At 38.5% G+C, this 25500-nt stretch overlaps 2 protein-coding genes across 2 annotated transcripts in view; one reads left to right on the plus strand and one right to left on the minus strand.

Moving 5' to 3' along the window:
- Nucleotides 1-25500, minus strand: part of LOC116645655 (serine/threonine-protein kinase TNNI3K) — a 322413-nt gene that overhangs the window by 41490 nt on the left and 255423 nt on the right. Inside the window, exons 24-25 of the mRNA XM_032426036.1 lie at nucleotides 10443-10502; nucleotides 7391-7560 (exon numbers count right to left, since the gene is read on the minus strand). Coding sequence (XP_032281927.1) covers nucleotides 7391-7560; nucleotides 10443-10502 — 230 coding nt within the window. The remainder of the gene's footprint in view (nucleotides 1-7390; nucleotides 7561-10442; nucleotides 10503-25500) is intronic.
- The window catches only part of LRRC53 (leucine rich repeat containing 53), a 72714-nt gene that overhangs the window by 41136 nt on the left and 6078 nt on the right, over nucleotides 1-25500 (plus strand). Inside the window, 2 exon segments of the mRNA XM_032419041.1 lie at nucleotides 17829-17942; nucleotides 20237-21052. Of these exon segments, the coding sequence (XP_032274932.1) occupies nucleotides 17840-17942; nucleotides 20237-21052 (919 nt within the window). The 5' untranslated portion in view covers nucleotides 17829-17839.

Here is a 25500-nt window from a genome sequence, read left to right on the forward strand (position 1 = left end):
TTGATCTCAGGGTCATGAGTTTGAGCCCCACATTGGGTATAGAGATTACCAAAAAAATAAAAAAATAAACTTGAAAAAATCTATAATCAAAATCTTATTTTTTGTGTGTGTATAAAATGCAAGCTGATTATAAAATCTATATGGAAGAGTGAAAGCCAAGAAAAATCAAGAAAGCCAAGATGAGACATACCTTACCAGATATCAAGACTTTAAAAATGCTACTGTAATTAAAATTGTGTATTATTGACATAGGGATGAACAAATATTTCAATGGAACAGAGTAGAAAAACTGAAAACAGATCTATCTAAATGTAGATCCTTGATGAATGAAAGAACTACTATTATACATCAGTTGGGGAAGGGATGCCCTTGTATTTTATTTTTATTTTTATTATTTTTTTAGGAAAGAAGAAAAAGAAAGTTTGTAATCATTATTTCATGTTTGTTCATCCTGTTCTCTTTATACCTGGACCACATCTCCATCATCTGCCTCTTCATTGAGACTTCTCCTAACTACCTCAACAAAAAGCAATCTCTCTCTCTCTCTTTTTGTTAACACACTGGGAATGAATCAATCAGTCACTTCTCTCCTCACACAGTTCAGGTACCTCCATTCTATCCTTTTGTTCATTAAAAAGAAATAGGTAGACATTTAATGCTCTAACGGTGACAGAGTGGTGTAGAAAGAAGTCTGAATTATCTGGTGATTCATTATTTTGGATAAGAACATATCTGAGCTTGATAGTAATGTAGGGGTCAAAAACTGTGAGTGCCAGAGTTTTACTCACTTAAAATGCAGAAATACAAAGCATGGCATTCATGGCCCAACTAATGATTCCCCTAATTTATTATAAATAAATATATTTAGTATTCACCACATACAGTTAAATTATAAATGAGATATTGTAGGCACCTGAATAAAAACAAAAGAGAAGATAATTTCTGTCCTTGAAGTATTTATGAGCTAAAAATAAATAATTATAAGACAAAATAATATAAGTGCATAAAGTGGCACAAAATGCTGTGGCCTTTGGTAAGGCATAGGTGGGGATCGGGTAGCCTCGGACAAGGCTCACTTATGATGTCATTAAGCTGACTGAGCTATTACTGAAGGCTTATTAATATATTGACAAGATTGGGCAAGGTGTCAAGGTTAAAAAATATAGGATACAGGGATAGGGTAACAGTAGGTTAAACACGGAATGTATGGGATATAGTAGAACTTCTAATTTGTCTAGGTGTGCATTACCAGGGATGCTATTGCTAGTTTGTGCAGGATAATTCCTTATTTTGTGGGATTATCCAAAACATTGTAGGAAGTTCAGTACTCATTTGAGAAGAGAAGAAATGACAGTATCTCTCTGCTTAGAACCACTGGGACGTATGATGCTCAGTGCGAGGTATCACTGGAAAATATACCACTGATCATTTGGGATTCCAGGATGACATAATTTCACTTAATTTTAGAGGTAATGGAGAATTACTGGTGGTTTTAAAGTAGGGTAATGATATCATTGGAGTTCTATAGAAGGAAGGTTATTTGCTGGTAGTAGAGGGTTAAGTGGACTAAGGTCACAAGGAAGCTAGGATGGGAGAGAAGTTTAAAGACAAAGGAAGCAGAGCAGTTGAGGTGGGACATAGAGACTGGGGGTTAACTGTGTGTGTGTATGTGTGTGTGTGAGAGAGAGAGATTGAGAGAGAGAGGCTGGAGCTATGGATTGTATGAAATCACAAGAAAACTCATGAAGATGAGAGAAGCAAGGTAGGAGGAGTTTAAAGTGGTCATAAGCTCATTGCTGAGACTGCTGATTGTGGTGAGCTGGCAAGAGAAATAAAGTGGGAATGAAGAAGGGAAGGAAAGAAAAGAGCACATTTAAGGAGACTGAGGGAAGTTTCAGTACAAAGAAGCATGTAGGAGAGGTGATAGATTAAAAAGGGGAGCACTGACCTTTGGTGATAAGGAGGAGACCCTATTGCTCCTACTTGATAAACATTCTGCTCCAGGACAGCAAATGGCCACAACCCCCTCACCACTCTCCTTTTCTTCATTCCTCCTAGGAACATCAGTTTCAGGGTGCTATCATCTTACACAATTGCTGCATTCCGGGAAAACTATGTGTAAATTAAAATTTTATAACTTACATTCAACTTTTATAAGTTGAATTGCATTCCAAGTGGACTAGGCAAGCTTTCTATTTAAAGGAACCCTTTGATGGACCCTTTGGTAATGTGAGAAATTAATTCCAAATGCATCTGTTTTACAGTTGCTGTCCCTGGATCTCTGGTTTTCTTCTCCTGGACAGCTAACTAGGTCATAGCATTCTATTCTCAGAGCCCAGCCCCACACAAACACTAATTGGTTTTCGCATCTGAAAGGTTGTGTATCGCTTTGTCATTTCTAAATTTACATGATGTAATCCATGCACAAGATGGGAGAGATTTCATACCCAGTGGGAGGGGCAAGAGCCACATGCTTAGTTTTCCAAATATATCTAGAGACACACAATATTTTAAGAGGCAGGACTTCAGGAGCGCCTTCCTCAATCTCAGATTGCAACAATTGGTGGTTTCAGTGGCAACTAGTAGATCCCTATCAACTGTGGAGAAAGTAATCTGACAATTTCTCACCTTGACATGTATTTTGTGAAGGAAAACAATAACCATTAAAAACCAATATGCAAATAAACAACAACCAAAACCCCCCATCAAATCATGCGTTATAAAACTACAGGCTGTGAACTTCATAACCCAAAACTGAAAAGTAAATGTACCATTTTTAAGACATTGTGGAGGGCTGCGAGGCCCAGAATTGGGAGCATTACATTAGTCAGGACCACAGGCCAAATCTTGTTCGTATTTTAAAAGCACGATGCCAGGCTAAAAATTACACCTTGTTCTTTTAACAAGTCAGAATGCCCCTCAGATCAGCAGTCACCTGCACATTGTAAGAATTTCTGGGAGAGACCCCACAGGTAATCAACCTTCAAAATGCTGTCCTTTGGTCACAGCTGCTGTGTCACCTCTGCCCTCACTTTCCTCTTCCGCGTATCCCATTGGTTGCATCCCCTCCCCCCAAAGTGACGGGCAGGTTAGCACTTCGGCATCCCCTTCTAGCCTGCCTCTCCTACTTGGCGGTATGTTGCAATCATCTCGGAAAGTTCGCTTTTATGTATTTTTTTTTTTTTTCCATCTGAGAAACTTTAAAAGCTTGTGATGTCTGGGTGCCACGCCCCTGGGTTTGGATGTAATTGGCCCTGGGCATTGGTACTTGTAAAAGTTCGCCAGGTGATTCTCCTGTGCGGCTCAAGTTGCGAGCCGCTGTCTTCCAGGTTGTTGAACTCGCGGCCCTGCTGGCGTTACCCCATCCATTCCCGTTCCCATAGCCTCAGGCTCTTTGACTTTAAGGACCTATCGATCTCTGGTATCGCTGGCTCTGTCTTTCATAATAAAAGCTGAGAAGGCAGGCGGAGGAGAAGTAGCTGAATTCTTTCCCTCACTGGCTTCCAGAAGAAGCTGGAAGAAGTCCAGCAAATACAAGTATTGGCAAAATATATCAAGCTTCTGAAAAGTGCCAGCTCCTGTGCCAGGGACATTCAGAAAGCACTGAAGAGCCTCTGGTGAGAATTTCAGCTCTGCCTCCACAAACTTAGGAAAGGTACTTCTCCTTCCTGAGGCTCAGTTTTCTCATCTATAAAAATCGGAGTACCTACTTCCTGAGCCTTACTTAGATGACTACTTGCAGGGTCTGAAATAGCGCGCAGCATGCAGTAGGCACTCAACAGTGACAGGTATATACATGGAAAGCATAGCGAAAATAGTTAAAGCTTTTTCACTGATTATGTTCCGAATTAATAACAATTATGATTTACTGAGCCCATTTATCCAATTCTTTAACTATGAAACAAATGTGTATTACCTATCAACTTTATGCCAGCCATACTGCTAGATACTAGGGATATGGTTATGAATAAAATACACATGATTCCTACCGTAGTATATCTTACAGCTTAGCCGAACGCTTTACCTATTTCTGGAGTTGATTTCAGGCAGTCCAGAGATTGAACTTGCTAGAGGGACGGTACAACTAACAAATGGACCTTCCATGTACCCTCACAGCAAATACTCAGGATGTACTATATTGTTAAGAGAAATCTGAACCAAGTAGAGAGACAAAGACTCAGCAGAGTTCTGTAACAGTTGTGAAGGGCCAGAAAAGCTGTAAGAAGCCTTAGGAGACTATCAAAAGGAAAATCTCAAAGACCTGATGGGTTTTTCCCACACCCATTTGGGCAGTTGTATGAACAGTGGTATATTTCTCTGGGTTCTTGAAGGTGCTCTTGGGAGCACAGCTGGGCCCCCCATGCTGTGTAGCTGTGCACGTGTTGTAAGGTGTATGATTTCGCTACACTACGGGAACTTGTATTTTTTGGTTGGGTCTCCTGGCACCTTTTAATCAATCACCCACTCCCGTGACGATACTGCCTCGCTCAAGAGCAATCCTAAAAGCTGGTATTATTATGTCTATTTTACATATAAAACTTAAGTTACTTGCCCAAGGTCATTGCGCTGGTAAATGGCGAAGCTGAGATTGAACCTCAGGTCTGTATGATTCCCCAACTCATGCTCCTAAGCTCTGCTTCAAAGTAGACAGACTTCAGGGGACTGTGTTTTGGAAATACCAAAATCTGACTGTTCAGAGAATTAATTTTAAAACCACAAGTAAAGAATAAGAAGAGCAGATGGAACTAGCAGACGATGCTGTGACTGAACCTAATCTAATCTTGGCCTATGGGCCTCTTATGAAATTATATAAGAGACTGGAATCTAATAAAGAATTGTGTCCAGTTTGCCCGGTTATCAATCAAACCTACTGATACTTAATTTTATGACATTCTGTAGATTAAAGGCTTCATGATTCAGATTCCCATCTCTTCATAGCTGCAGCTGCAACTCTTTCGTTAGACTAAGAATATAATAAATAGCTATAGCTAAAAAACCCACATTAGCAATTTGTGTATGGTGTAAGATCCTTGCTAACTCCAGATAATCTTTCTCCACCTTCAGGATAAAGCTTTTTACTGTGATGATGGGATGCGTGAGTGATTGTGGAAGCATTTATGTGTGTGTAAGAGTATACATGTATAGCAACTCATGTGCAAATGCTCTGGAGCTCTTGTGAAAGAACAGAGATTTTAAGCCAGTTTTTCCAGACTTCCATGGGTTGCAGTATATACTTTCTATGGTATCCATCCAGCTCACAAGTGACTGCTTTTGCCATGCCCCATCCAGAATAGGGGTACCTGGCAGCCCTGTTTATATTAATGAAATATGACCCCACTGCCACTCCGGCCACACTTGTTTAGACCAGGGGTGGCCATTTGATCCAAAAAGGGCCAATCGCATTCTCTCGTAGGGCAGACTGCATTTATTCCTAATTCATTATGCTTTCTGTATCCATGCCCTTTGCCAAGTGACTCTGCAGTTCCTTCCACTAGAGGCTGAGTATATGTTATTTTCTCTCCCTATTGGATATTGGACTCAGCTATGTGACTTGCCCATGGAATGCCATGGGGTGCAACTTGAACATAAGCCTTAAGTGGGCATGTGAAGTTGGGCCTGTCCTCTTGAGTTCCTAGCCTTTGTCCATGAGAAGAACATGTCTCAGGTAGCTGCTGGTCCAAAGACAGGGAGAGACATGTGGGACAGACCGGGTTAAAACCTGTGCTCCGTCAAGCCACCTACAACCAGCCCACAGACACATGAGCAAGAAATAAGTACTTATGATTATATATCCTTGGATGCTGGTATGGATTTTATAGAGAATTATTATGGCAAAACATAACTGATATATCTCTGCTTGAAACTTTACAGTTAAGCTGAGAGACAAAGAGACTGTCTATTGGGAACTGGGGCATGTAAATGGTAGAGTTCACTATGGAAGAATGTTGAACTTTTTTTTTCTCTTTTTCTGACTTGCTCCTTCGCTTAAGTTTTTTTGTTTGTTTGTTTTTTCCCCTTTTTTGGCTCTTTTTTTTGAGGTAAACTTCACATGACATACAATTAATCATTTTAAAGTGAACAATTCAGTGGCCGTTAGTACATTCACAGTGTTTTACAACCACCTCTATCTAGTTCCAAAATAGTTTCATCACCCCAAAATAAAACCCTGTAATCATTAAGCCGTTACTCCTAATTTCTCTCTCTCCCCAGCCTCTGGCAACTACCAGTCTGCTTTGTTTTTATTTTTTAATTTTTAAAAATTTTTAATGGATTTATGTATTCCCTATTATGGACTGAGTTGTGTACCCCTCCCATCAAATCCATACATTGAAGCACTGACCCCTTATGTGACTGTATTGGAGAGAGGGCCTTTACGGAGGCGACTAAGGTTAGATGAGGTCAGAAGAGTGAAGCCCTGATTCCCGTAGGACGGACACCTTTATAAACAGGTGGAAAGATTGCAGCACTCTCTTTGCCATGTGAGAACATAGGGAGAAGGCTGCCGTCGGCAAGCCGGGAAGATGGGCATCTGTAAGTCCCACCAGAGCCTGACCATGCTGGCACCCTCATCCCAGATTGTCAGCCTCCACAGCGAGAGAATACATTTCTGTTCTTTAAACCATCCAGTCTATGGTATCTTGTTATGGCAGCCTGAACTGACTCACACACTTATTCTTAAGGATATTCATATAAATAGGATCATATAATATGTGGTCTCTGTGCCTGGCTTGTTCCCAACGAAGGCATATTTTCCAGGTTCATCCGTGTTGTAGCATGTATCAGTATGTCATTCCTTTTCATGACTGAAGAATATTTTATTATGTGCATACCACATTTTGTTTATCTGCTCATCTGTTAATGGATATTTGGGTTGTTTCCGGCTTTTGGCTGTTGTGAATAGGGCTGCTATAAACATTTGAGTACAAGGATTTGAGTACCTGTTTTTCATTCTTTTGAGTATATACTGGGGAGTGGAATTGCTGGGTCATAGCGTCATCCTCGGTATGCTGAACTTTTGTGGTGCTCAGATCCTCAAAGCTGTTTCTTGGTTCCTACACAAGGAATCCTTCCTTGGATGCCATAAGATAACCCCAAAGTACTTTCAACAAATTCCTTTTGTTGCTGTAGCTAGACAGTTCTCACTTAAGCTAGAGGTAACTGCTGTTACTTGAAACTTAGAAATCTAATCTAAACAAATAAATAATAGAATTTCTATTTTTTGGTCCTATAACATTAATAGAATCTTATAAGAAAAATGGGCTAAAAACTCTTACTTCAAAGTTGCCATAGGGGTGGTAAATCCCCCATTGATACTAACCAAATCAGGTGACAATCTTGATGGGATTCTGGTTAACTGGACCATGAGATTGTTGCTTAGATTGCCACTCACCTTTGGGACCAGGCGGCACAGGACCTCGCATTCAGAGCATATTCCAATTCAAAACGACTCCTTAATGCTGCCACGTGGCTCCGGCCAGGCCCTCCCCGGCTCACCAGGCAGTCAGAGGAAGAGGAAGGTGAGAGAGACCCGCTGCTGTTACTTGATGTGGGAGACATCAGCTGAGTGAAGAAGGGGTAGTTTCAGTCCTTTCATAAATCCAACAGGCTTAAGCATAGAATAGAATATGGATTTATTTTAACTTTCTATTCTAGGATTTCTCATATTTTAATTTCTATTCATCTCAGCTTGCTTCCGGCTTTTCCTATCGGCCTCTGATGGCAACACATGGCTAGCTTAATTTACTTTTTTGACCCAGTTCTATGCTGAGAGCTGGCCCATTCAACTTATACTCATCTTTCAGAAAACATGGTATGCTCAAATCAGATTCATAACATGGATATTTAGAAGGTGATTATTTGATGGTTAAAAGATTACATTTTTCACTATGCTGATGAGATTCATGGCAGAGTTCCTTTAAACTGTAGCTTAAAATTATCCCCTTTATATGAAATTATTTCCTTTATGTAAAATGAATTTACACACTTTTCCAAGAATACATCCATTTTATAAAATGAAGGATGCTTTAATGTCTGGCAAGCATGAGGACTAAAGAGAGTTGTTGGGGGAGAATTTTTAAAAATAGTTACAAATAGTTAAGTTTAGCTAGAAAATAGAAGAGTATGAGGGAAGAAAATGAGAAAGAGAAGAAAAAAAAATAGGAGATTCTTGAATTTCTGACGACCTTGCTGTTTACCTAACCCAACTGAGAACACTAGTGCTTTGACATTATAATCTCATAAGACATGTCAACAGTAGATTTTGGTTTAAAAATAAAATATATGTAAATTCTAGGCTCTTCACAGTAGCCAAGACATTACTGAGTAAAGCTCTGAGGATCATGTGATGTCAGTGTTGAAATGAACCTTCAAACTCTTCAATGATTGAAACTCTTCTATGCCCCTTTTTCAAGTTAGCTATGCAAGCTGATGGGGAGTCTCCAGTGATGGGGACCTCACTGTGTCCAGATCCGTTCATTTACCTTAGGACAACTCTGACAATTAGGAAGTTCTTTCTCCTAAAAAACCAAACCATAATTACACTTCATTTCCATCTGTTGGCCCATAGAGAACAAGGCCAATCCTTTCACCATACAATCATTTTTCAGATGTTTAAAAAACAGCTCTTGGGCTCATCCTAATTTTCTCTTCTCTGGGACAAGCATCTCTGGTTCCTTTAATTGGTTCTCACATACATGATTTTCAATCCATTCATCATTCTGATCTCTCTTCCCTAAAATTTGTGTTCCAGTTATAATTATCCCTTTAAAAGGATATAACTGGGTACTATTTTGTTTGGCCATCTCAGAAGAGAGAGGAATGATACCCATCCTTTATTTTGTGGCAAGACAGCTACTTCACATTCTAACTCCCAAAGAGCTTATTATCTACTAACATGCATGATGCTCCTAAACCATATCTCCACCATTTGATATTCTTACTATTATTTCTCTGACTCTGGTATGTGATATTATATTAATTCTTGTTAGACATGTCCTATCATTTTATCTTCCAACATATGGAATTTTACAAATCAAGCCCCTTAAACCTGATCCTGGGCCATTATTTAGTGCAGTCCAGTCCAGCAAGTTCTCTTTGCATATAGAGTATGCAAGAGAGTATACTTCATCTTCTCTACTGGTGGAGATTGTGCTAAGAGGCTTGGTCAATATAAGAAGCCATACTGGTTTAGGAGATCCTACCATTGTCTCTGTATCTGGAATCCACTCTCTCATCTAATTGGCTACGTCCCCAGGCTTGGAGCAGTTTTGCCCTGTGAAACACAAAGGTTCAAAGTGAGAGGACACTTGGAGCTTAAGCTTTAAAAGTGTCTCTCAACATTCAAGGCCTCCGGCAGATGCTCTTGTTAGTAGGGACTGCTAAAGCCCCACGAGTTATACTATTACTTTTCTCTGCTTTGTATGTTTCAGGACTGAAGAGAAGGGAATGGACGTTTAGTGTCCAAAGACTGAAGATGCGTCCTACATAAAAGACTTCCTTTTTAGAAGTTTCATTAAAGAGTTATGAGACAGCCAATAGCTGCAGGCTGCAATTGAAGACCTGGAACCCTTTCCCAGTAAACTGGGTTCTAGTGACTCTAAGCTGAGTTTTTTTTTTTTTGTTTTTTGTTTTATTTTTTTAGGGGAAAAAAATGGATGGTTCCACTTTGGGATTTAGTTGTGCAGTCTCAGGTTGATGCTGTTTCTCCTGTTTTGCCCCTTCCCATCATATGCACATGTATTTGTGAGTCAGTATGTGTGATGTCCACCCCCGTCTCTTGCAGCCCTCATTTGCATTGGGAATATATTATTATTTTTGAATTAGTGCTCATGTGTTAGCTTCTTTGCTTATTTTCAAATGCTATCTCCTGACCAGGTGTATAGAAAATTAAGGCAATTAGAGAGAAAATTAAAGCAAACAGCTCCTTGATATTAAGGGAAGAAAATTCCATTAGGCTGATTACCAACATATATCACTTTATGCAACATATGTGCGGTATAAAAGCAATGCATCCCAATTAATTTATGCACTAATTTTAGTGATAATTTCCCTTTCTTATTGAGCATAGACAGTGGCTTAATATTTTAACTTACATTTCACTGTATGTAGGAACTTTTGTATAGAAAAAAGTTGATTTAAATAATTACCTTCTAACATATTTGCTGTACTTTCAAATTTTTGCATATTAATTTTTTCAAGCTGGGCTTGCCTGTGCCCATTTGCCTGACTGATTATTTGTTGGAAGGCCCAAATTCATGCTGAATTTGCCTTTGTCCCTATAGATTCAGTGAGTCCACCCTAGAAACTTAATGAACACGGTAAATATATGAATGAAGTTATAGACCTTCATACCTACTTTCTACAAGCAACCCCATACCTATTCCCCAACACCCTTGGATATTCAAGATTTTTTATGGACGTATTTCAGAAGCTAAAGTTCTTACCTCAATGTTGCAGAGACACTCTTCTAACTTGGTAACAACTTCAGAAAATTCGGGTCTTCCCTGTAAATAAAGAAAAGACTTTTTCCCCCAAAGAATAAAAGGGAGGTAACTCTCTTTGGATTTTAAAATTGGGTATTTGCATTTGTAAAGGATGAGATTAACAATAAAGTATATTTTTATTTAAAATACACTTGTATTGAAGTGTTAATTGAATGTTCATTTGCCTTTCAGGGAGGGATGTTGAGTCTCCTGATAAGAGTTTTAAGTCAGAATTTGCAACTACATTCAGATAATGAAACAGTGGAAAATCTTTAATTAGCTTTGCATGCTTTTAAATGGCAGGTTTTCCTCTTCAAAATGAAAAGAATAAAAGTGAATACTAGAAACTGTTAACTATCTCAGTGCCTTATAATATACTGCACAATGTGTCGTAGGAAAAGAACTGCTAAAGCAAATTTTATATTAGCTTCATTTTGAAAATGCCATCTCAGATTCAAAGCTAAGATCAATAGAAACCTCATGACTATGCCCTATTTTAGGGGTTAAGATAAGCTTTTTATATTCAAAAGCTGCCATTAAAGATACTGTTCATTATGAACTTCTGTGTCAGATGAGTTTGGTTAAACAAACATTTATTGTGTTCTGATTATATTCCAAACTTTGTTCTAGTTGCTCGGGATATAAAGATGATTATGGATCTATGGAAAAAAATGCTGGGGATTTTAGAAAATGTTGTTCTCTTTGGAAGGATTTATATGCCTCCTTTTGTCAGATCCTAGGGACTATATAACCTATCATTTCTCCTTTATGAAACTTTTACTGCCAGGAGGTGGATAGCCCAATTTAACATTCAGGTGCAGTAACCAACTAATTTAGATTCTTAGTAGAACAATTTCTCCCTTAATATCTAGCCCTCCCCTGAGGACACTGCTTCCCCCAGAGCCCTCTCAAGTGAAAGCTGTTTTTTCTTGCGTATTCCTGGTACCTTTAGGTCCGTGGGGGTGGTGTTGGGGTGAGTGGAGCTCTGGGTCCTCTTTACTGTCATTGCAACTTCCAAATGGCTTCTCCTCTAAAAACCACCAGTTTATGAAGCTATTATACCAGTCACTGTCCCTCATTCTTTGAAGGCATTAGTGTTTGGCTCCCCGTCATGCTAACACTACGAAGTGCTTTTATTATCCATGCTAGTAATCATTAAAATGGCCAGACCTCTAGGTTCCTTTGTCTCCTCTTCTGCCTTGACCTTACACTCCACCTTCCTGGTAGTCACTTAGCTCCTGGGTCCTATCTTAGATCCTGTTACTAACAAGGTCCACAACCCTTCCATGTTTTCATCCTGTCAATTTCCATCAGATCACTATCTAAGCTCAATCTTCTCTCTCTCTAGTTTACTTCTTCTGGAACCCTGACTCCAACAATCTTTAACCACACAAACCATCTTGCCACTTTAAAAAAACCAACTTTCTATTGTGAACATTTTCAAATATACCCTAAAGTATTAGAGAACAATTTAATAAACCTCCATGTATCTATCACTCTGCCTTAAAAACCATGTTTATGCTAATATTGTTCTACGTACATACATATGTCTGCATCTATCTATCTACTTACCTACCTATCATCTAATCTATATCCCTTATTTTTTTGTTCATCTTACCATCTTTTCTTTCTTTTTTTTTGTTTCAAGTTTTTATTTAAATTCTATTTAGTTAACATGTAGTGTAATATTGGTTTCAGGAGTAGAATTTAGTGATTCATCACTTACATATAACACCCAGTGCTCATCACAAGTGCCCTCCTTAATGCCCATCACCCATTTAGCTCATCCCTCACCCACCTCCCTCCATCAACCCTCAGTTTGTCCTCTATAGTTAAGAATCTCTTAATGGTTTGCTTGTTTATCTTACTATCTTTTCACTGTCATTTACTCACCTTGTTTCCTCCCTTACTTAGCTTAGATTTCATTGGCAATCATAATCACTCTCTTCTATACAGCCTCAGCTCCCTTGTCTTATCATGCATTTTGTATACCATTAGAAAAAAAAAAATCCCAATCTTGATTTTTTCTTACTTCAAAATCATGTCCCTCTAACCTGAGGTGGACCCTCAGTACTGCCTAGAGAGCCTATTACACATTTTTGGCTCACTCACTCTCTCACACTCCAGATACCTATTTCGTACCTTCTCCTCTTTCCTCAAATGTCTAATTCCCACTACTACATTGACCACCCACCAATGTCTAAATCCACATAATCTGTCTTCACTCGCATTTCTATGGATGAATTTTGCCTTTCTATCTGAGGTCACTTCCTTCACTGTGTACTGACTCTTAACCCTGCTAATCTACTCAAGGGCATTGCTCTAACAATAATTCCCCTTTCTACTTCTTTTCATCACCAATGTTCCCTTTCTATTGTTTAATCCCATCAACATACAACCATACTATAAATTCTTCCATCTTAAAAAGAAATAAGCAACAAAATAAAACTCTTGACTCCACTTCTTCCTCAAGGTACTGCTCCATTTTCTCTAGTCACCAAAATCGCTCCAAAGAACTGCTTAAATTTGCAGTCTCTTACTTTCCTCCTTCCATGTATCCTCCACCCCAATCAGATTTTCTTCTGTAACACTCTGCTACACCTGCTCTTGTCAAGGATACAAAGGCCTACCTCCTCATTGCTAAATTCAAAAGTTACATCTCAAAGCTCATCTTACTTGGCACTGCATTAAATGCAGATAATCATTCCTTTGTGCCTGAAACATTCTTTAATTGGATTTGGGGTCACTACTTCTCAAGTTGTTCTTTCTCAGTCTCCTCTATTAGTTTCACTTTTCCTTTTCATCTTTAAATTGTGGATTGTACCAGGACTCAAGCTTTGGGTCTCTTCTCATCTCTCTTTAGAGTTAATTTGTTGAGGGTTTAATTCTGTCTCATGGCTTTAAAAAACAACTCCCAATATCTATATCTAGCCCAGTATACTCCCTTAAACTCTAAACTCACATATGCAAATTCTTATATTTATAGTCTTCCCTGCTTCAGTAAATGGCAACTCCATCCTTTCACTTACAGAGGCCAAAAACCAAAGAATAATCTCTGACTTCTCTCTGTCATACTCTTGCTTTTAATCCACCAGCAAATCATATTCATTCTCCTTCAGAAGGTATCCAGAATCTGAATGAACAGGTAGCATTTATAGTGGATCAACCTTCCCCCAGACAATTATAAGCTCTGGACAAAATGTAAAAGACAGCTACCTAAAGGCAGTAGAGAGGGAACAAAAGCCAGGAGCTTCTGGAGGGGAGTCACTTGGAAGAAAGGAAGGGCATGGAGTTAGTTTTCCATCTTTTTATTTTTTTTTTTTTTTACAAAATTTACCCTAAGGGTAGGCCCCATCTACATCTTAGGGAACAACCAAAATTCTTATGAAAGCCTACAGGTTTGCTTGCTTAAAGAACAGAGGGCAAAATTCAGGGAAATCAGTATATTAGCTATGGTTTTGTAACAAATTATCACAAATTTAGTGGTTTAAAACAGCACCCTTTTATTATCTCATAGTTTCTATGGGCAGGAGTTGAGTGAAAATTAACTGGGTCCTTTGCTCAGGGTCTCACCAGACTAAAATCGAAGTGTCAGCTAGCACTGTGATTCTCATCTGAGGCTCAAGGCCTCTTCCAAGCTCACTGGTTATTGGAATTATTCATTTCCTTGTGGTTGTCTGACTCAGGCTCCTGTTTTCTTGCCAATAGTTGTTTAGGGATGACTCTCAGCTTCTGGAGAATGCTCACAGTTTCTTGCCACATGGTTCCTATAAGTAGCTCACAACAGGGCCATTTGCTTTCTTCCTGGGCAGCAAGGACATGTTTCTCTTCCTTCCACTGTGACCAACTGGAGAAATATTCTCTGCTTTTAAAGAGCCCATCTGATTAGATCAGGCCTACCCAGGAAAATTTTCCTTTTGCCATATGAGGAAACATAATTATAGGAGTAATATTTAATCATATTTGTAGGTTCTTCTCATAATCAAGGGGAGAGGATTATCCTTGGTACGTATACCAGGGGACAGGGATCTTGGGGTCATCCTAGAATCCTGTTTATCATGCATAAGCACTAGAAAATGGGGGAGATTCTGGAAAAAAAGAGTCTAAGAAAGGGAGCCCCAGAATCTGCGTACAAATTCTGTTTAAATCTTTGGCTGGCCTCTGGACCACATATGCATGGAATAGACTCTAAGCAGCTCAGGTAGGTTTAAAGAAGTGAACTGAGATTAGATCTTTTGCCTGATGCAAAGCATTTTTCTTACTATTTTCTTAGACTGGAATTATCTAACTCTTATTCTCTGCCTGTAGAAATCCTCTGCCCTCTTCAAAGCCCAATTCACAAGATACATCCTTCTTAAAGTGTTCAAGTGATTCCACAAAATAATTTTGTACCTTTCTTTAGATTTACTTCATTCTTCCTTGTGTTATAACTAGGCATTTACATGTCTATGCCACTATCTAGAAAGTGTTTTGAGAGTAAGCAGTGGTTTATGTACTTCTGCATACGTAGCATGTTCCATTGCACACGATAGCTTGTTTGAGCTCAAATTGGTTATATTAAATTGCATCATGATAATGAAAAAACTATCCATGATCTACCTCTCTTTTTCATCTAAACCACAATCATCTCTTTCTTCTTTATTATAATTGCCTTGTAAGTACATTTGCTGCTTCTGTTCTTTGCCTATCAAAAGTATTCCCAAAATGGTAGCCAACCTGTAGCTAACATCATATTCCATGGTGAAAAGCTCAATGCTTTTCCTCTAAGTTCAGGAATAAGACAAGAATGTCCCCTCTTGTCACTTTTATTCAACATAGTATTGGAAGTCCTAACTAGAGTAATTAGGTAAGAAAAAGAAATAAAAAGCACCCAAATTAGAAAGAAAGAAGTAAAACTATTTGCAGATGGCATGATATTATATATAGAAAACCCTTGAGACTCCATCAAAAAACTGTTAGAACTAATAAACAAATCCAGTGAAGTTGCAGGATACAAAACCAAATATACAAAAAACTGTTACATTTCTATACACTCATAATGGACTATCAGAAAGAGAAATTAAGAAAACAATATCATTTATAATTACATCAAAAAGAATAAATTACCTAGGAATAAATTTGACTAAGGAGGTGAAAGATCTGTACATTGAAAACCATAAGATGTTGATGAAAGAAATTGAAAAAAACACACAGATAAATGGAAAGATTTTCCATGCTCATGGATTGGAAGAGTTCATATTGTTAAAATGTCCATACTATCTAAAGCAATCTACAGATTCAATGCAATCCCTACCAAAATTCCAAAGGCGTATTTCCACAAAAATAGAACAAAGAATCCTAATATTTGTATGAAACCATAAAAGACTTCAAGTAGCCAAAGCAATCTTGAAAAAGGATAAATCTGGAGGCATAGTGCTCCCTGATTCCAAACTATATTACATAACTATAGTAACCAACACAGTAGCCAAAATTACTCATTTTGTTTGTTTGTTTGTTTATAAGATTTTATTTATTTGAGAGAGAGAGAGAGTGAGAGAGCTCACAAGCAGGGGGAACGGCAGAGGGAGAAGGAGAACCAGACTCCCCGCTGAGCAGGGAGACAAATGATGTAGGGCTCCAGCCCAGGACCCCGGGATCATGACCTAAGCAGAAGGCAGATGCTTCACCGACTGAGCCACCCAGGTGCCCCTAAAATAATCATTTTAAAATGTACTACAGATTAAGTAAAGCCACTCATAAAAGCCCCAATTAGGCTCATCTGATTTGGATACAAAGCAAAACCCTTTCATTCATCTGTAAGGTGCGCAGAGCCCGCCCTCGCTATTGCCTGACTCTCCCTTCCTGCTGTGTCCGGCCATTCTCTCCGCCTGGACTGACCAGTACCTTCACCTTCTCCAGGTCTTTGTTCAAATGTTACTCTATCAGAGAGGTTTTCCTTGTTCACTATATTTAGAACCCCCAAACTAGTGCAATCCGCTCTCTTCCTTGCTTTATTTATTCCATAGCACTTATTATCGGATGACTTAATACATATTTCCATATTTATTTATTCACTGCCCATGAGGGCAGGGATTTACCGTTGTCACTGTCCTATCCCCAGTGCCTTTAGCAGTGTTCGGCCTACAGAAGGCATTCAGTACACTGTTGAACGAATGACAGAATTCATGATTCTATGTTTTATGTACATTTTATTTAATTCTCAAACTATGTTATTATATAGGTAGAGCATTTTTATTATAATGTGCTTCAAGTTTTTTTCCCCCCTAAATCAATCGGGGAAACAAACAAACAAAAAATAAAATATATTAGGGAAAAATGTAAATAAATGGGCTTTTTGGAATATTATATCCAAATGATGCTAACATTTCATTGGAGGGTTGAAAAAGCATAAAAATAATGGTAAAATTTAACATTTATTAAACACTTAGAGCATTCCATTTACTTTTTACAATATACTCTATAATGTAGGCATCTGTTACTATTTCCATTTTAAACATGAAAAGGCAAAAAAATAAGAAAAAATAAATAATTTACCTAAGATACTATGTTCAGTAAATAGCAGAGCTGAATTCAAAGCTAGGTAGAGCTTATGATCTTGGTGCTCCTCCAGACTCCCTCTCTAAGTATGGCATCTAAATCTGCAAAGAATAATTCGTTTGTACTTATGTAAGACGCAGTGCCTGAGATTAACTTCTGCAAACTAGAAAGAAACTAGACAGAGTTAAAAGATGTGAGGTTAAATATGAAATAGCTATGTAACTTTAAATGGTTTATGAACCATTCCAAACTTCAGTCTTTCAACCTCCAATTGCGTTGCAGAATTAAAAGAATTAAATAAGATAATGTATGTGCAAAAGCTCAACAAGCTCTACGTATTTTACAGAGTAATTTAAATTTTTTAAGATTATTTATTTATTTATTTGACAGAGAGAGAGACACAGCGAGAGAGGGAACACAAGCAGGGGGAGTGGGAGAGGGAGAAGCAGGCTTCCTGCTGAGCAGGGAGCCCGACACGGGGCTCGATCCCAGGACCCTGGGACCATGACCTGAGCCGAAGGCAGACGCTTAACGACTGAGCCACCCAGGCCCCCCGAGGAATTTAATTTTTAAATAAACTGTTCTAATGGGTGTGCTCTGGATGAACTCTCTAAATTTATGGTCAAATGCTTTAGAAGTTTGGTTTAAATTATATACAAATTAAGAATTCTAGCTATTTATCTGGCATCTTGTGAAAACCCAAGGTGCTCACTAAATAGCAGAAATTACCCAAATGCCTCATGAGCTGAACATACTGAAATCATGGATATAAATGCCAACATCATGATGTGCCTTGTCCTCTCCTTTCAGGTGGATGGCTCATGCTCTTTGCCATCGTGTTACGGCTGGTGGCAGCTTGTCCTGCGTCATGTGTGGTGTGCGTCAGAGATGTAACCCTCTGTCACCAGCTAACCTATATAGTAGGTAATAAAACCAATAGCTCTAAAAAGCAGTGTTCAGTGTATCTGGCAAATTCGTTGCCATGGCTTTCATCATGCTGAGGGCTCTCTGGGCTCAGCCTGATAGAGGTAAACTTTCAAAGAGCAAGTCTTTCACAGTGATGAGAGACTGTTAACATTATTTTATTTTCCTCTTCCTGGTGGTCTCAACCAAAACTATGTTAAGACCTTCAGAGGTGACTGAGATATTTTGCTATTATAAAAGAATACTACTATTTCATGCAACCACACACTTTTTTTTTAATAGAAGAAAAAAGTAAATCACTTTGATTATATTTTTGTCCATACTTTGTGCAGTTTTGAACCCTACCACTTGCTGGAAAAAAATCAATGAATCAGAAACCTGAACTGCAATTGTTCAGCATTAGTAAGATTAAGTGATGTACTAGCAAAACAGATTATTATCAAGGTGCATCTAATTTTGAAAGTCTAGTCTTTTTTATTGGTGGTAAATGAGCTGTAGAAATGCTAACAAGATACACTGCCTGTATTCATTACATATTGCTTGCTTAAGTCAACAATTTAATAAGACACCTTATTAACAAATTTGAGGAGAATGTGATTTACATCCTGATATCCAAGAAGAGATAAACAAGCTATAAGCTCTGCCAATGGAAAAATTTCAGAAACACGTCTGAGTTAAGATGGAGTGAAAGAAGATGATTTCATTTCTAAAATCCTATGACTCTATGAAAATTAAGAGATAGAAGTTATCATCATCCCTGACATGAGAGAGACAGTTTCAAGGCTAGTTGGTTGTATACTGTTTCCAGTTAGTATTGAAAACACTTAAACACTAAACTCCTGCCCTCTCAAATACATTTCCCAAAGTCACTACATTTTTTTTCTGATCAGAGATAGCTGATGTCTGTAAGAAACATTGCAGCATCTCTATATCTTCCTTCTCATTTATAGAATGCCACATTCACGAAGTTAAATTTCATAAACACAGAGTAGTAAATGGATGACTTGTGAGTGGAGCTTCTGTCTATTCCTAGACAAGAAGTAATTGACAGAATCAATAGCCTGCTCCCTCAGAGTCGACAAATCCCTAGAGAACCGGGGATCCATAAAAATAAAACTCCCTTAACCCATAGCAAAAACAATATTGAGAGAAACAAAATGCTAAACTGGCCAGAACTAATAGAATTCAAATAATCAGTGATAAATACTAAACAGAAAAACACACACACACACACACACCATGATTTAAGCTTGTTTGTGCTGTAGAAATGGGAGCAATTCTTCCAAAAGAAGGCACTGTGAAAATCCTTTTTTTACATTTTAAAAATCTCTTTGTTTTGGCAGTGTAGTCTGGATTTCCTAAGGGGATTGTGATTTGCTCCCCTCATGGTTGATTGTTCTAATACCACCTGTAGACCTCCCAGGGACAATGGACTCTTCCATCTTTATGACACTGTCATTTGCAGTCAAAACAATTTTAGCATGATAAAGATGTGTTACAATAACTCCTGATTATAATACATCTTTACTGAGTTAAAACGCTTTGATTTCTAATGGCAGAGCAGTGATAGCTCTGAGGTGATTATGGTGAAGGGATTTAACAGTTGGAGGCCCTGAGTACCACCTGTCATCACATGATGTACTTCATTGGAGGGAACGGATATTAGAGAGGAGGCCAAGATGACCCAGACTATAATGAGAACCCCACTGACAGATCCTCAGGTCATCTGGAGAGAATATAGATCCTTACCAAGTTGCCAACTTTTAGCCTGGAGATAAAAAGCAGAAACCCAACCCTCCTTCTCACTCCTCCCACCCAACTTATACCTTTAGGTTTGAGAGAAAAGATGACTGACTTCACAGCATTAATATGCACTGCTAGTGGAAAACTGGCTAGGAATCGCAGACACAGGCGTGGCTCGTGGGCGAACCTGTCTCGGGCCGGCAGGGCTGCAGCGGGTCAGTACATGGTATGCCTAAAAAGCCACCTTCAAAGAAAAAACATCCATGGTGATAATTCCAAACAGTGAATTAACTCTGACATCGAAAGGAACAGATGGGTTTATGTTTCTCAAATAAACATGTCATAGAAACAAAGAACATAAAAATCCATCATTCTGGTAAAGAGCCAGCTTCCCCTTCAACCGAGAAATCAGGGAATTATTTTCATTTTGTTTCTTGTTCTTACCCCGGTGATAAGATTGCTCAGAGGGCATTGAGTATCTTTGCTCTCCACCGCACTCCCCTCCCACTTGTGTGTATCTCGCTTCTAGTCTGTGCTTTTCTTCCCCACAGCAGCCCCTGTGACCACGAGGGTTTTAATCATCACTGATGGATACCTCGCCTCTATAGAGAGCACAAATCTGTCCCTCTTGTTTAATCTTGCCTTGCTCTCCTTGAGCAGAAATGGCATCGAGGATGTTCGGGAAGATGCCCTGCACGGCCTCTCAAAGTTGCGGACATTGTTGCTGGAGCACAACCAAATATCCAGCTCTTCGCTCACTGATCGCACCTTCAGCAAGCTTCACGGTCTGCAGGTGCTGGTGCTTAGCAATAATGCTCTGCGCACCCTGCGAGGCTCCTGGTTCCGGAACACTAAGGGCCTGACCCGGCTCCAACTGGATGGGAATCAGATCACTAATCTGACAGGCAGTTCTTTTGGAGGCACGAAGCTGCACAGTCTCAGGCATCTGGATTTATCTAACAATTTTATTTCCTACATTGGGAAAGATGCCTTCCAGGCCCTGCCTCAACTGCAGGAAGTGGACCTTTCTCGAAATAGGTTGGCCCACATGCCGGATGTTTTCACTCCACTGAAGCAGCTAATCCTTCTGAGTTTAGATAAGAACCAGTGGAGCTGCTCTTGTGATCTATACCCCCTTGCCCGGTTTTTAAGAAACTACGTTAAGTCTTCTGCTCGAATGCTCAGGAATGCCAAGGACCTAAGGTGTCAGCCGTCGGCCACTGCTGTGGGCACTGCAAAGAGTGTGCTAAAGCTGTCTGAGACCAACTGTGATTCCAAGGTTTCCAACGTCACTCTGGTTCTAAAGGACAGAAGTCCCCTCCTCCCAGGGCAGGATGTGGCCCTGCTGACTGTCCTTGGCTTCGCAGGTATGCCAGGGAGAAGTGTGCCCAGCTCATCTCCATGTTACTACAATACACTAAATGATGCCTTTCCCAGGCAGTTTGGGGAAATTTTCCAAGGCTTGGGGAAGGGAGAGGTTGTGAGTAGATGTGGGAGGATGTTGACCGACCTGGCCCACGTTGTAAGAATTTCCTGTTGCAGAGAAGCTAACAGAGGAAAGGGTCTTGGACCAGAATTCAAGAACTCTAGTCTTGGTATAATAACCACTGTAATCCTGAGTCAGTTACCTTGCCATTTAGACTTCAGTTTTCTTGTCTGTAATGCAGGAATAATATCTACATTTTATCAATCATCCATTTGCCATGGAGTACTGGGACATTCATTAAAACACTAGAAATAGGGATTAAAAAGTGATGAGACATTGTCTCTTTCCTCAAGGTACTCACTTCTGTGTGTCTCTCTGTGGTATAGTAAGAATCAGTGGGCTTAACCAGGTGCACGAGGAGTTGATATTATGGCAATCACATGCATCCTGCTCTATAGTGGTTGTATAGCACAGTGATTAAATGTATGAGCTCTGCAATCAGATTACCCAGGTTTGAATCCTGGCTCACCTCTCACTTGCTATGTAACCTTGGGCAAGTTATTTAACCTCTCTGTGCCTTGCTTTCCGCCTATTTGGGAGTTTTGAATTCTTGTAAGATTTCTGTTTATCAACTCATTCATAAACTTGGCCCATACCTCCCCAGACTGACTAAGGAGAAGATAATTTTCAACTCTTTAATTTCTCTATGGTAGTTTAAACATTTCTTAACTATGCATCATTGTTACCTCTCACTGGATGAATGATATAAATGATACTTAGTGTCATTAGTCAAAGACCAAATATCCATGAGATTTCTTGAGTTATCTACCTGGATGTATGTTTTCCCCCTATGTTTACAGTGCATGGTGAAATCCTTTGGGCTTGTAGGTAACCATGGTGATGAGAGGTGTGTGTGTGTGTGTGTGTGTGTGTTTTGTTGAGGGGTGGGGTGCCCCAAAGCTAGAAAACCAGAGGCTTGCAAATGACATCCAGGACTGAACTGATGTATTTTGAATATGTACTATAAATAATTATTCTATAGCAGGTTTCCAGTGAAACCTGAACATCAGATTTTTAACTCCTGACAGTTACACTTTTAATCAGAATAGATAGAGAACAGCGTCAGGTCTAAACAATGGAACTACCATCAGCAGTAATCAAATTCAGTTGGAAGTGAATTTAAATCCTCTCAGAAAGATAAATTATTTTAAAAACTGTGTAACCATGTCAGTAATTATATGTGTTAAGAAATAATTTACCATAAAAGACAAAAGCAAATAGGGCAGGGAGTTTTACTTTAAATGTACTAGAGTACTAGAACTCAAGTGCTAGTTCTACGGAATAATTAATAGATATTCCAATAAAAACATACACAGATGCACATGTGAACAACATGTTGTAGGGTTCAAATAGATTTGGGTAATGCTGGATTAAACAAAGTGAAATAGGCTTCTTTATTGCAGCATTTTTCTCATTGCCTTTCAGTTTCTAATGAGCATTATGAATCCTTAAGAGGAAGATACAATTGGAGTGTTTCTCAAATTTATTTAACCATTAACTCTTTTTTCACAGAGGATTTCGTTAAATTAGTGTTTTGTAGGGCATCATTTTGGAAATATTACAATAGACTAATTTTCAGCACCTTCTAGGTATTTTCTATATCTATTTTCAGAAAAAAATTTACTAACAACTTACATTAGTGTAGAGATGGGTATAAATTCTGGAAGATTCAAAGGTTTTGTCAAAATAGTAGGAAGCTTATTATGCATGGACAAATTCTGATAAGTTATAAGTATGATTACACACATGTTAAGTTATAATGTGTGAAAGTATAATTATATATCTCTCATTAAGTGATTGTTAAAGATGCCGTTTTTAGGAAATATTTGTCTTTAAAAAAATCTGACCCTTCAATTTATTCTACTAAGATTTTACTCCTTCGGAAGTAAAAATGTAGTTAATAATCTATACCTGTAGATTGCGGGGAAAAGACTTAGAACTATAATTTGACCCCTGATTCCCTTTCCTTCTTTGGCTATAGATAAATCCTCACAATCCCAAGGACTATAAATAATCATATTCAGTGAATTTAAAACTAATAAGTGGTTATTTGGCATTAAATGCTAACATCTTAAAACCTCGTATTCTGTGAATTGGTTGATGAAAAGAGAAAGATTTCATGAAGCTGAAACATTTCCAACAAGGACTTATCATTAAATTTGCTTTTTGCTGTTGTTGTTGTTTTTCCAACTCAGAAAGATTGTTAGAACACTTTTTAAAAATAGCAACAATGCCCATGGCAATGAAAATTCAACCATCTTCTTAATAGCGCATTCAGCCTGCCTACAAGCTTCATTTGCTGCTTTTTGCTCTCTGCACTAATAGAAAGTGACCATACCTGAGTGGTAATGTGATGTAGACATAGTTCTAGCATCAACAGCAGGAGAATGAGTGGTTCCTCGCCATTCAGACACAATTAGAGGAGAAACTTTACCCTATAATCAGATTATGCCTACTCTCATTTCAATGGCTGATGCATGTGTTTAAGAAAATTTAGGTCTTTCTTTCCTTTATTATTTGGCTTAGTAACTGCATCAGCCATACGAAGTATCCTCTTAATGATTTTATTTTTTGGACTCCTCTCCCTGCCAACCGCTGCCCCCCCCGCCCCCCGCAACAGATGAGTCTTCTAGGACCTAATAGGGCAATATCGAACTGAACCAACAGCAGTAGCAATCATAACCATAAACCACAATGACGAAACACTGTGTTAAATGTCACATATAGTATCTCATTTAATTACCAGTCGTATTAATCATCCCTGTTTGATAGGGGAGGAAAAATAAGGCTCAGAGAGGTTAGAAAACTTGCCCAAGGAAAGTGTCAGAACAAAGCTTTGAATCCTGAATTTTCTTACTCCCTGTAAGACATATGGAGTGTTTCTAAAATTTTATTATTTTCGTAAGTTTTTAACATTTTAAAGCCAAAAGTCTTGTTTGGAATTACTAGGCAATAAAATGTCTGATCTAAGTTTTGCTACTACTTTTTTTTTTTATTGCTCTTTATTTAAAAACATAACCAGATGGACCTTGGTGTTTATATTGTCTGGTTATTATTTAGTCTGAAAATAAACATTGGAAGTATATAATTAGCAACAGTGCTACCACTTTTTAAAAATATATCTTTAATAGAGATTAAATTATTTCAAATTGTGATAACACTAAAAATACATTGTAAAAAAAAATTAAAGTGGGGCTTATAAGACCTCAAGATCTGGTGAACTATGCAAAGGTTGAACGTTTTTTTTTACCAGAGAATGCTATTCACTTTGGTTAATCTTCATCTTTAACAGAAAAATGAAGCAATCATGCCTGATACTTTCTCTTTTCTTTCAAGTTCAAAAAAATATCATCACGTTTTCATTAAAGTTGTCTGCAGTGGAGGGAACCAGGCATAGGGCAGTCAATCAAAAAGTCTAAAATGCTGACGTCATCTCTTTCACTGTCCTCATTTCCAGAGCCAGGAACCTGAGTTCTCCAGGGGAACTGACTTGCCTAACTTCACACAGCAAATCATGGTCAGAGCTGGACTTAGAAAATGGGGCTCCTAACTTAGGTGATACTGATGCCATGTCTTCCCCATCACCATTTTGGGGATTTGTAAGATTAGACCACTCAGTGCATTTCATTATTAGAACTCATAGACAGAATCCCTTCTGTTTATTTAAGAATATTCAATAAACATTTCTGGTGTGCTTGTGCCAGAGTTGAGGGTCCTGGAGATACAATGTCGAACAAGACTGAAAAGTTCCATTTCCTCTCAGTGCTTAATTCTAGCAGGGCAAGACAGACAGTGAACAAGCAAGCAAGTAAGTGAACACAATAATTTTATACTGTTATAAGGGCTAAGAAAAAAGGAAATGACTGTGACAGAGCGGGAGTTGGGGTATAATGCAAGAGACTTTGGTTTGAACATCCAGGTGGTTGAGCATGCCATTTGTCAAGATGGGAAACAGTGAAGTAGAAACACGTTAGACTCTGCATGTGAGTTTCAGAAACACTGCCCTCTACAATTTTATTCAGAGGACAAACTATATGTACATAGAACATGAAAGGACAGTTCCAGACAGTCTGAGATTAGATGTCAGTCATTATTTTGTGGGAGTTTTGCAAGATGGAAAAAACAGCAAAGGTATCAAGAAATTTAGAGGTATTGATATAGTTTTTAAAGGATAAATTTCAAAAAAAAATTTTCAAATAAGAGATAGAGAAAGCACTAAGTTGCTGTCACTAAGGGCATACACAAAAGCTTAGAAATACCTTAAGACTAATGAATTGAAGAGTTTGAAACACATGTTTTAATAATGAAAAATGAAAAATTAGGCAAAGG

The sequence above is a fragment of the Phoca vitulina genome, unplaced genomic scaffold (genome assembly GCF_004348235.1).
Source record: "Phoca vitulina isolate PV1807 unplaced genomic scaffold, GSC_HSeal_1.0 scaffold2, whole genome shotgun sequence".
Lineage (NCBI taxonomy): Eukaryota > Metazoa > Chordata > Mammalia > Carnivora > Phocidae > Phoca > Phoca vitulina.